The 12,845-nt window shown below is 46.4% G+C and overlaps 1 protein-coding gene across 4 annotated transcripts in view; it reads right to left on the bottom strand.

Annotated features, from left to right (window-relative positions):
- LOC115339979 (peroxidasin homolog) overlaps positions 1–12,845 on the bottom strand; it is a 49,493-nt gene that overhangs the window by 10,903 nt on the left and 25,745 nt on the right. For all 4 annotated transcript variants that reach the window (XR_003922879.2, XM_030010720.2, XM_030010719.2 and 1 more), the window contains 9 exons: positions 12,081–12,152; positions 10,355–10,524; positions 8,040–8,157; positions 6,288–6,457; positions 5,527–5,799; positions 5,253–5,369; positions 3,528–3,686; positions 2,063–2,175; positions 628–784 (listed from right to left, as the gene is read on the bottom strand). Coding sequence is in view for 3 of the 4 variants with exons in the window: in XM_030010720.2 (XP_029866580.1) it covers positions 628–784; positions 2,063–2,175; positions 3,528–3,686; positions 5,253–5,369; positions 5,527–5,799; positions 6,288–6,457; positions 8,040–8,157; positions 10,355–10,524; positions 12,081–12,152 (1,349 nt within the window). In the remaining variant the exon portion in view is untranslated. The remainder of the gene's footprint in view (positions 1–627; positions 785–2,062; positions 2,176–3,527; positions 3,687–5,252; positions 5,370–5,526; positions 5,800–6,287; positions 6,458–8,039; positions 8,158–10,354; positions 10,525–12,080; positions 12,153–12,845) is intronic.

The following is a 12,845-nucleotide window of genomic DNA, read 5'->3' as shown; positions in this document are numbered from 1 at the left end:
TATATTTTTAACCTTATTGCTTGCCTTTGATTTTTTTTCCTTGCCAGTTCTTCCTTATTCTCTAAGAAGTACAATTTCCACTCTTGACCTCTGGTTTGACTAGCAGAGGAGCGCTACTCCTCTTTATTCATTACAGCTTCCCTAATGCACGGAGCAGTAGCTTGAAAACGAGCGACTTATTTCCCATCCCCAAGGGTCTGAGCAAACGTTTAAAACCCTGTATTTGCAGCGACAACGTTGTTCTCCTTCTCCCTCCCCTGGCGTGTGGGGTTACGGTCAGACGATGACTTGTGAGCGTGTTGGCACATTTTAATAAATTTCTCCCTCCCAGCAGAGGCAGTAACTACACGCACGCCGACAGCTCGGCTTGCAGGAGGCGGTTTAAGACAACACCTTTGGCTTTGCAGGGAGCAATTGCAGCTCAGCTGAGAAAACAGCGAGGAGCAGCTGGGAGGTGCATGGGCTTTCACAACCGAGCGATTCCGATCACGCCTGCGAGGGACCTGTCTGCAAAGAAGCTAAAGAAATAACAGAGTTATCCGTTCAAAGTGTAGGCATCAACACAGCATAGCCCTTCCTCACACGAGAGCAAGAGGAGACTCACGAGGACCACAGGAGATACCCTACCAGTGATGGTGAGCTGCATAGCGCTGGAGGTGAAGCCAAATGGGTTTCTGGCTATGCACTCGTATCTGCCCTGGTCAGCCACGCCGAGGTCTTGAATGGAAAGGGTCCCGTCTTGGCTTATGTGGAACTTGCCGCTCTCTGTGATCTGGATACCCTCCTGTTGTACCATCAAAAGACAGAAAACGTGTCAGGGTATGGAAAGCTTCCCATCACCCCAGCCTTCAGCCTATTCAGCAAACCCGCAGACGGATGCAATGAACTAACGTGGCCACCAGATGTTAGCATTGCTCTTCCAAAGAAACCAGAAAGCTGTCCAAGGACATCTGGTCCTGCCTGGACGCCCAGCAAGTTCCTTCTGGACCTCCTCCTGGTCCACCTCCAGGCGCTCACTGCAGGGCACAGACAACCCACCCATTTCTCGGCACTTCTTACAGACGGGCTGGCTGGAGTGAGTGCTGTGCCCTGATGCTGTCACAGAAGTTTCATGGCACATAAAGTCTAAATGTCTTCAGTTTGGGGACAACCTGAAACTGATGGATTTTTGCTGGCCTTGAACTGCAGATACCAGCTTTTGCTGGGTCTGGGCAGCATCGCTGATCAAAGTGCTGCGAGCAGCAGCACGCTCAAACCCAACCTCTCAACCTGGCTGGTAGCAGAAGTGGCTTCAGGTTTTACTTTTTTATTCGCCTGTTTTCTTACCATCTTTCTTCTGCCCTGCCCCAGTCTAATGCTTACTCTGCTGCCCTCCCACCAGGCTCTTTTCTTCTGCTCCTACTGTTGGCTGGAGCCCACCTCCCATGAGACCTCCGCAGGGTAACTGAGGCTCAAGCATTTTCCCCTCTAATTTGTTCTGTGCCTGACTGTGCTCAAAGGCAGGGCAGGTCCCACTGAAGGTCACAGGTACTACAGCACAGCAGGAAAAAGTCTGAAGAGCTTCATCTAATAAATTCTTGAAAAAAGCAGCCAGGCTGCAGTGTGATTTTGAGGGATTGTGGCTTTGCCCCATCAAAGCTGGAGCCAACCGGCAACATCCAGTTCCACCACTGGGAATCCTGGAAATAAGGGCAAACTACTTAGAAAAAAAATCATTTTCAGTTTTTTCCAGGAATAGCCAATCAAGCGTTTCTAACATCCTGGAAGGTCACTGGCTTCGAGTTACTCATTTGGAAGGAAGAACAAGAGAAAACAGGAATGTGGATTGCAAGGCTTCGAGCCTCAGAAAGAGCACCGTTCTTTTAGACCATTAAAAACCCCAAATCAGTGGAAATGTTGGTCCTTAAATTTTCATCAAACACAATTTCTTCCATGTGCATTGCAGAAACTGATTTAACTAGTTGCGCTGGGAGAGGCATTTAACGAGAGAGTTGTTTAATGCCCTCACGGAGGAGCGTTCCTGCTTGCCGGTGACTGTCGAGTACATGAAATCATCTCTTACTTTGACCCAGGTTATGGTGGGCCGTGGATCTCCTTGGGCAGTGCAGGTAATGGCAACGTCCTGGCCTGTCTCTGCCACCACGTCTTGGGGGGGATGAAGGAACACGGGTATCACTGTGCAACACGGGGGAAAAAAAGTCACAAGTGCAAGAAATGCATCAAAGAAAACAGAGAAATCTGTGTGCAAAACATCTCCGTATGGGCAAACCAGGGCTGCTGGGCTCTTTCTGCTGTTGCAAGGGCTCTTCAAAGGGGTGTCAGTTTACCCGTGCTCTCTGTCTCTCTACCAAGTCCTCTGTAATTTACATTCATTATCTTCTGCTCCTGTGTGTCTCTGTAATTGTGGGGCAATTACGTTGGAATGTGCTGGGTTCTCCGTCATTTAAAATCGTTAATTCAAAGGCTTTCTAGAAAAGATGCTCTAGCTGAAACAAGGATCGTGAATTGATTCAGGAGTTATCGGATGAGGCTCTCTGGCAAGTGTTAGTCAGGTCAGATTAAATGATTATGTTGATCTTGCTGGTCTTAAAATATTCTGTGAATTCTGTGCTTGAAGCATCACTAATTTCATGTTTCTAGATAGTTGCCTTCCCTCCAGTCTACCATTAGTAAAATTCTGCCATGTTTATGAACAAGCAGGGATGTTTGCTTATTTAGAACGATTATTTACATGGGAACAAAAAAGAAAATTAAAATATGAAAGCATTCCTGTGTCACTTGTATTTTACAGAGGCTTGATTTTAGAATACCTAAATTTAGGTTGAACCTACGACCTGGTTGCTAATGTTTAAGACAAATGTGTCCAGAGCCAGAGTTAAATCTTCCTGAGAAGGAATCATTTTGTTTTGCAGAATATTTCATTTTAAAAAGAATCTTACAGTTCATTCTGTAGGAAAGCCAAAATTTAAAAATAGAAAAAAAAGACCACTAAGAATTTAATTAATACAATTTTTTGTAAATTATCCAACAAAAAATCCTTTGTTTCCTTTCCCAAAATCATTTTCTTAATGACAACTCCCCAACATATTAAAGGGCCCCATTTTTTGCTCAAACTGGTCAGATATCAGAGCTCATCTGATGGCTGTTAAAGGTCATTTCTGATCACATAACCTTCCCCTAGTGTTTATTTGTGCAGATGCCAAACGATACCATTGCGTTCCCTGGCCACACCAGATGACTTTCATTCCCACGGTTATACTTTTTCTGGACTACCAGATAAATTTTCAAGGAACCTTGAAGCAGCTTCTTCCAATCTACAAATCTTGGCCCTCTGGAAACCTCTTTAACGTTTCCCATCAACTGATGGAGCTCTCAGCGCTAGATGTCTGCTCCCAGGCAAAAGCAAAATCCCATCCCTTAGGAACCAGGGCAATTCCCTGCCTTGTCAGACAGTGTGTTATATACTGTAACATTAAATTAATAAACCCATTTGCCAGCCCTTATTTCCCACAGCCTCACCAGCTTACCTCGTGGGGTGACCGACAGCTGTACCGGGAGGGTCCTCACTCCGATGGCACTGATGGCATGGCATTCGTACTGGCCTTGGTCATGCAAAGCAACCCTCATCACCCGCAGGGTACCCGTGGAGAGGATGCTGTGCCTCCGGTCATTCGGCAGTGGCCCACCTGGACAAACAAGCAGTGCGATTTGTTAATTGTCTGTGATATTTCTCTGCCCATCACTGGAGGTATCTGTGTGACGGTTAAAAATTTAATTTCCTTCCCAACATGACATCAGCCACCCTGAAATACCATCTTCATCTTGCTAAGTGAGGAACAGGACAGATGCTGCTCTTCTCACACCCAGGATCATAACTGAGTTGTCTTGTCTAAGCAACTGGAAAGGAGCTGGTACCCTTTTTCTTTCCTCCTAAGCCTTTCCTTAGTGCAAACTGCAGATTTAGTGACACCTGATGGAGAGCAAATCTGTGTTCAATTATCCAAACTGGCTGTTCAATCAAATAAATGGAAACATTTAGCATCGTCTTTTTAAATTTGTTGCTTTGATTTTCTTTGGTTTGGAAACTATGTTGTTTCAATATTCCCTCTATTTAAGGAGAAAAATTGAAAATTAAAATGCCTTACCAAACCCAAACAAAATTATTAGAACTTCTCAGTTTAGCAACTTTTTTTTTTTTTTAATATTCCATTTTCCTCCAAATAAGAGCTCTCTTTATTCATCCTAAATACCAAAAGGAATCTGAATCCTCCCCACACTGTCAAAAGTGGCTTTGGGATGAGCGATGCTCCATCACTTTTCCTCCTCTTGTCTTGTTCTTAGCGTGCCTTCCGTGAAAGCACTGTAAAGCCTGGTTGATCTTTGGATTGCCGAGTGACCTAGCAAACCTGGTTACAAAGCAGTTATTAACCTTACTTCTTGTCACTGTGCTCCTTTCCACATCTCTAAGAGATACCTTCTGAAATCTGGGCAGTGGAGGAAAACAGGTTAAAGGAGATGGAGAACATGCTGGTGGAGGAGAATTTCAGCTGGTCTTTCTTAACTCCGCATCAGGGCTATTGCTGTGGAAGCTGGAATACAATAGCCATGAATTCTCCACAGTACTAAACCATTAATTATGGCTTGTGAAGCATAAGGAAAAGTTGGAGGGCCTCTGGGCCAAGCGTTATTGGCTTCTGTCCCAGAAAGTGCTGGATGGGATCAGTTCAGTGGAGCCAGCACTAACAACCACCCGAGACTTTAAAAGTTCACCACCACCTGTTGGCCCAAAGTGTTTTTTCCTAACCTAAAAGAAACCTCAGAGGTGTGTCAGTGGTGAACAGTGCTCTTCTGCACCATGCTCCCCGAGAGGAGCAAATCAAGACAGTGATGGAGAGCTGGTACACAGTGATATCCACTGACTTGGAGTGTCCAGACCTTGCCTTTTCAAAGAAGGCAGGAGGAAGTTCGAGGCTGTCCATGGGTTTCATGCCGATGAAAACCAGCACACTCGTTCCTTCTGACACGATGACTCAGTGTGTCAAAGACTTAAGAGGCTCCCTCCTCAGCGCTTAACATCGTTCTTGGTGATCTACAACATACCTCCTAGTGTGACTAGGTCTGTGCTGATCACCATCTGTCCAGTGTCACCACTGCAAGTCATCGCCCTGGACCATCAGCTCAGCTGTTCTCACCCACATCCCGTGGATGATGGCATGGGAGAGAAAGAAATCGTGAGTCAAGTGAGGCAGTACCTGCCCTCGTCCAGGCAATCACGGGTGGAGGATGACCCTCAGCAGAGCACGGGAAATCCACGCTTTGTCCCTCAGTTACTGTCTGATCAGTGGGAATGAGGAGAAACCTGGGAGAATCTGGAGGGGAAAGCAATGACTGAGCAGCAGGAAAAACTCAGGCAGCAAGCTCAGGTTAATTCTCAGTTCATGGGAGCAGAACCAGTCACAGGGCTTAAATACAGCCCTCTGACCGAACACTGTATCCCAGAACCGTCGTCAGCCTGGGACTCCTCACCTTGCACTATGATCCTTGCTGTCGCCTGGACGGATCCCTCGGTGTTGCTGGCATTGCAGTTGTACTGGCCCTGGTCCGAGAAAGTGACGTTCTGAATGAAGAGTCCTCCAGAGCTGGTGATAGCGAAACGGGAATCCTGCGGTAAAGGAGAGCCTGTGCCAAGGGTCCAGCTGATGCGAGGGTGGGGGTGCCCAGAGACCCCACACTCCAAGGTGACGCTTTCCCCAATCAGCACTTCAGTGTTCTGCGGCTGGATCACAAAAGTGGGCTTGGCTGGAAGGAAACGAGTGCTTCAGAAACCAGAAGCTCTGCTGCCTGCTCGGTTATGGGCAGAAATTGCTGGGACTCCTCACACAACCCAGCTAGCAATCACCTGGCTCTTCCCTGACCTCCAAATCCTCACCGAGAGCAAGTCCCCCAGCGCTACTTCTTCCTACCACCTCCTCCCTCCCAGTCACTTAGTGCTGGAGCATCCCCACTCCCGTGTCCCCCTCACCCTTGATACCTCTGGGCTGCAGAATTCATCCCAGCCTCCAAACTCCCTCCCCAGCCCCAAATTCCCTTCAGTCTCTAAACTCCCAGTTTCCCACTCCTGTGAAGGAACCCCCTAAAGCTCAGACCACGCTATGCTGTTAGCCACTCTCTTCCCCAGCACACCAAGAACATCTTGGCACGTACAAAGCTGGGACTGACTCTGACTCAGCTCCACTCCCAGCCCCAACCCGAGCTGGGCCTTCAAGGGGTGCACAAGGTTCAATTACACGGGGTGCCAAAATAGCGCAGCACGACTTCTTGCGTCTTGACCTCCCCAGCTATGTTCTTGGCCATGCACTGGTAGACGCCTTTGTCCGACTCCTTGGTATTCTGGATCATCAAGGTACCGTCTTGCAACAGGTTCAGGCGGTTGTCATCTTTCATGTCAATCTCATTACTGAAAAACAGCCACAAACAGGCAAAATCTCAAAGGAGTAAAGACTGGTGGTCTTGCCCCGAGCTGCTGGAGGAGCGGTGGGGCTTTGCATGCATTGCAAGTTGGTGTTCCTTGGAGCTATTCTGAGACTTCATGAAATTTATAGCAAGAGTTATGATTTACAGCACTGAACTTCAGCTCCAGCTCTGATTTACTCCCTGGGTGAGCTACTTTTTCTCTCACCACTGATTACATACGACATTTACAGCCCATCAGGAGAGCATACTGTTCCCATGCAATAGCATCATTGCTATTGTCAGGGCGTCTGGGCCTGGAAAGCTTGTTCTCGTTATTTACTAAGTGTAAATATAATAATGAATTAATATTGTTACTGCGTGCAGCCATTTCTATTAGTACGGGCTCAAAGGCCTCAGGGGGGCAAAAAAAGCTCTGAGTAAGTCACCATGGGACCCCAACACAGCTTGGACTCCAACCCAACCCGAGAGCTGTGAAACATCTTCCTTCTTTCTACAATGACCTGCGACTCCTGGATCCCAGCCCGCGGCAGAAGGTCCCGCTGCTGCATCCCATTTGTCCCAGCATGAAGGAATCTTGGATGGCTGCAGACGATTGAAAGGGGAGAAGGGACCTCTCTCCCCCTAGGACAAAGGCTGAATCCACTATGCAAACTAATATGCTTGCTGGGCATTTATTTAATTCCCCTGATGTCTCCTCACTCTAGTCGTATCTCGTTTGCGGAACATTTATTATCATTACCCCTCTTACAATGCTATCTTTGGGAGCCTGCCAGCATTTCCCTAACAAAACCTTCCTTCCAGGGGGACTTAACTCAGCCATAAACTTTTGCTCTGCGCTGAAACTCTGCCTGGTGGGGAGTTAGCTGAAGAAGCATACATTGATCATTTTTATTAATAACCAAGCCCTACTCAGGCTCCCACAGACAAGAAGCTCGTAAAGCAGCAAAGTAACTTCACTTCCACAGTGGGCGACTGCTTGAGCACAGAATATTTTATTGTGCAGCATTTCCCAGAAACGCATCAGCAACTAGCATAGCCGTATATTTTTTCAGCGTTGCTGTATAGAATGATAATCTATACACTGCTTTGCAAGGTCTGTCTTTCAGCGGAGCACAGTGATTTTTCCCTCTGAAAAAAAGCCATTCTCCCAGCACACTAGGCCTTTAGTGAGAAAAACCTAGAGACTAGAAGCATTTCAGCAGTTAATAAATGGCAAGCATGGTGGCTTAGAGCAACATGAAATACTAGTTTTATTCTTTTTCTGATCAAAAGACAATTGCTTTCAGCCTGCAGAATACATTTATGGGAAAGTTATAAGCTCTTGGAATCCATTACAAATGCAGACGAAATATTTCAAATGCAGATGAAAACACCACTTGGATTACATGGTCACCAGAGAATGCTCTTAAAAGGGAGGTAAATACAACCCATGGAATACCCATTCTTTTTTTTTTTTTTTTTTTTTTTACGTTGCGTGAAACGGCTTTTGTAATTACAGGCACTAACTGAAGAGCTTGGTGCTTGAAAAACCTTTGCTACCCCAGGGCTCATTGTGTGCGACTTACTTGTTGTGCAGCCAAATAATCGCAGGCTTTGGGTTGCCTTCTGCCCTGCAGGTGAAATAAACTGTGTTTCCCAAGAGGACGTCGACATCGTGGGGTTGTGAGGTTATGCGAGGCCTCTCTGCAAAAGACCGTTTTAACACAACCCAGTCTAGAGCAGCACAAAACCATCTACAGCCCAACCGGAGTGTAGTGGGTAACGCAACACCCATCCTGCAACCCCCGAGCAAGCAGGCACCGGCAGATCGCTAGGCACAACTCAGAGCCACCCCAGGACTTCTCACCAACATCAGCAAAAATGACATCAGGGAGGGAACAGCATCATTCATCTGAGCCTGCTAAAAGCCCTGGAGAATCGAAGTGGCTGTTTCTATTGCCAGTATGTTGGGCAGTGGATCAGCTCCCCGCACAGCCCCAGGCAGCACTGAGAAAAAACAGACCTGGCTGTACACTGGTTCACTATAGCTGCCCCAAAAGTTGGTCCCCATCTCCCCCAAAATAAGTGAAGTAGTCAGCGGCACCCTCACTTGGGTTATTTTTCTGCCCCTGGCAGCCTGCTGCTCTCAGCAACTGCCTGCTCCATCTGAACGTAGCGCCAGCTCTCTGCAAATCACACAGAGCCAGCCCTCTGCAAATCACGCTACTTCCCTTTCAACAGGATTTCATTCATTACGCCCCTAATTCATCAGCCGATCCCTATTCAGCCAAGCCTTTCACTATGTGCTTCACTTTAAGATGTACTCAAGCACTAAGCAAGTTAAACATTTAAAGGATGTGCTAAAATAGGAAGGAATTTATGTACATGGTCTGGAGTGCTTGATCTTGATTCAGAAGAATACTTACCCGTCTAACAATCTGTGTGCTCACCAGTAATCCAGTAAAACCAGCTGGATTATTCATAAGATTGAGAACCTTCTCCAGTGGAAAGTCTGTGCCCTTACTCCTTAGACCGCAACTTAATGGCTTGGCAACTTATCCCCAATGGCAACTCCAGGACCAAACCCACCGCAGCCCGTTGGTACAAAATGCTGACCCAGTGCAGATTTGCTCCGCTGGCTCACATCTGCTAAAAAGTGGTGGGTTAACTTGATGCCAGCAGGCTTCGTACTGACTCAGATATCAGCTGCCTGCATCATTAGAGCTTTACGCTGAATTATGCATCATTTGTCTTTCCCAGCTGGCACAATACCAGCGTAAAAGCCTAATGCCAGCAAAATCTTCCCACCAGGTGCTCTGGCTCATTTGACAGACATCCCACTGTGCGCCCATGCCTCAACCAGAACCAATTTACATTAACGGCTGTACCATGGCACCGGCTGTGTGTCGGGGACAGCTCGTTGTGTGCCACATCCACTTGTAGCGGGTCCCACTCCATGTGTCCCAGCTGCTTTCTCTAGACCCTTCCTATTCCCCCCTCCCTTGAGGTTACAGACCCTTTTGTGCCAGTTCAATTCTTTGCGTGGCTGTGCCCTCAATTAAGCTGTGAAGTGGTCAAGATTTTGAAAAAAATAACAAAATCATAGGAAAAAAGCTGAACTCAAAGGAGAGCCCTTCAAAATCCAGCTGATCTCACACATCTGGCACGGCCACGCACACAGCTGGACTGGCACATCCAGGAGGGATGCTAATAGCTGGCCCGGGTGAGTGGGAACATCTCAAACTGACTTCACCAGCGGTGAAGTATCAGGGAATCACAGCTGACGCTTGTGCCATCCTCTGCTGATGCCTGCACTTAAAAGTCAGAGTTTTGTCTTTTTCTATATGAAATATTTTACTTCAGAATTTTTCAGAACAAAACCTTTCATTTCAAAATGGCATTTTTCAGTGAGCAATTATCTAAATTTAAAGAATAACAGCTTAGCAAACGCGATACACTACCACAGTCAAACAAAGCATTCAGCTACGTATCTACTATATGTTTGCTTAGGTTTTCAGTTGCGTTTCCAGCCATTGCAGCTCTCCCAGTGTTCCCCTTCTGTTCAGCCTAACGCGGGACATTTCTTCTGGTTGCTGGTTTAGCCACCGACCGCAGCAGGTCCTTTCCTGGCCCTACTCTATCTAAAAACCAAGATGACAACTAACTGCCAGCCAAAAAAGAGCTGTCTTCAACCCGCCCACGACCGTCAGCTTTTTCTGCATTATCCTGATAACTCCTGTGACCCCACTGGGACTTTGCCATTTCAGCAGTAAAAGTGAGGGAGAAAGCAGGATGCCAGGACGGGAAAGAGGGAGGAAAGGGGGTGAAGGACACAATTCCCAGACCAAAGCCCAACTCCACGGGCTGAGGGTGGCCGGTGGAGGGGTTTGACCTCGCTCACCGCAGTTAAACTCCTGGGCGGTCAAGGTGACGATGGAGCGCCCGTGCAGGTCCCGAGGAGCCTCGCAGGTGGCGGCTGTCTGGATACTGCCCTGCTCAGCGTATTTCTTCAGCAGCTCAGCCAGCCACATCAAGTCGCAGTCGCAAAGCAAGGCGTTGGAGTCCAGCCGCCTGCAAGACCGGGGAAAAGGCAGTTCATTGCCCAGCCTCTGACTGCTGCCTCCTTCTCCGGGACACGGGAGGGGAAGAGCAGTGAAAGATCACTTGGCTGGTTTTCCCTGCATTTGATTATATCCCAAATGAAAATGTGAGATATTTCATTCCCACAATGGTCATATAGGATGCTTAACCAAGTCAGAAGGATTTCGTTGAAAAACTAACGTTACCCATCACTCATTCCAGTTTCAAATTAAAATTATTCTGTTAAACTGGATTATGCATTTTTGGCTTAATGTAAGGCAAAGAGAGACACTGAAATACTGGGTTTTCCCCCAGGATGGAGATTTCAACCTTTACTGAATTCTCTAAGAACGGCAGATAACACTGCCTCTGTTAGAGCTCTCCATTCTGTTTCACTCTTAGCTCCAAAAAACTCCCCCTTGATTTTAGTGTGCATCGGATCAATCTCTTTCTGTGACCAGCTGCTAGAGGTTGTAGCATTTCTGCAAACTATAAGAACTTTTATTACTGCAACGTACCGTATGGAGCACCAGTGACCTCCCAGCGCACCCATGCTTTTCCCTCCACTGACCTCATTCCTCTGTGCAGTGCTATGCATAAGGATAAATAAAGACTATAGGGGGATTAGTTTATGCCTCCTTCCCCACTGACAGTTTTACAATAGATGGGTCTGGGCCATCGGAAAAAAACATGGAAGAAAGGTCAAATGTTTTCAGGGACAAACATTTGAGAATGTGAGATTTCACACAAGGCCATGATAGAGCATTTTATAGACACCCCACCTTTTTCTCTGACACATACAGACAACATTTCACAAGTTATTCCCTGTTAAAGAAAAGCGAAGCATTTTACCTGCTTGCAGAAATCACAGAGGGCTGCAGTGAGAAACACATTATTTTCTTGCAGTTTAAAAGCATGGCAGAACACCAAAATTCTTTAGCTTTTGCTTTTTTTTTTTCCCCAAAACGCATCATAGAACTTATTTCCAGAGATCATAAAAGACAAACAAAGCAAATCTCTGCAGGGTTTAAGCAAGCAAGGAAGCTTAAGAGACAGCCAGGTTATGTGGGAACAACACACCAGGGTATTCCTGCATGGGAGGAGAATCGTGCACCTGGGCACTCCTTGGAGTATTTTCAATCTGTAGAAAAAAAGCCTTTCCTTTTATGACTCTGATTTTTCCTGCCATGTTAGATACTGATCTGAAGACATGATCAAGGTCATATATGTGACCTTGAGTTCCTACATTTTTGAAGGATGTTTTATGGGTTCAAATCATTGTGAGGACCTTCCAGGAATGTTCATTCCTGTGGCGTTATTGAGCTGTAAGCAGATTATAGTTAGATTATAATTAGACACTAGCATGAAGAAACTACTAACTGGTTAAATCAGCTCTCATGTCCAATCAAAACTGTTTTATAAACTTAGCAGTGGCCTTAGAAGTGCAACAACTAAAAGCTTTGCCAACCAGGCACATTTTTCCTCAGGTCCTGGCCATCTGATCAAAGATAAACAATTGCTCTTTGCAGGCAATGTTTTTTACTTACAGCCGTTTGAGGGATTCCAGTTGAGAGAATGTCCCTGGATGAATCCTGGAAATCTTGTTGTTGTGCAAGAATCTGCAACGGGAGAACCCATGCCAAAACATTATTCAGTATTTGCACTACATGGATGATAACATCCCAGGTCAAAACTCAGTTTAAATACAAAGGCTACTCATCAAAACGGAGCTTAGTTTTTAAATTTACTGTGTTTGTTTCCATGAGCTACAGGGATTTCATTCATTTGCAAGTGCAATGCAATACACCAAAGCGGAGAGCGGGTGTGGACTGGAAATGGTGACTCAAGATGTGATGTAACAGGTTTAAACTGGAACCTTAACGTTAATCTGCTTCATGTGCTGCAAAGGGAGGAGAAAGGGCACGAAATCCCCACAGACTGGACCCACCCTATGCTTTCTGTGCCTGGGTCAGCTCCAGTTTAGAAGACACCTTTTCTTTTCTCCCCTGCAGGAGATATGGCAATTTACAAGGGCAGCCATTGAAGTAAGGCTCCAGTAGAAGATGCTAGACAACTCATGCCCTAGACTCAATGCAGTTATTAACCCAAATCCACGAGTAAATCTAATTCAGACAACAACAGCCTAAGCCGGGCTTACCTCTGAACAAAGCCAACATAAATTGTCACTTCCCAAGTCTTAGCACACAGATAAGACTCCCCAGTTCTTAGAAAAAAAAACCCCTGATTGCACTAAAATGCATCAGTGGGGACCAAGATGGGATAATTAACTCCCCATTCCCATAAGGGAGGGG

Source organism: Aquila chrysaetos, chromosome 3 (assembly GCF_900496995.4).
Source record: "Aquila chrysaetos chrysaetos chromosome 3, bAquChr1.4, whole genome shotgun sequence".
In the NCBI taxonomy this organism is placed as follows: Eukaryota; Metazoa; Chordata; class Aves; order Accipitriformes; family Accipitridae; genus Aquila; species Aquila chrysaetos.
The sequence above is the reverse complement of the archived record's forward strand: the minus strand, read 5'-3'. Positions and strand labels throughout refer to the sequence as shown.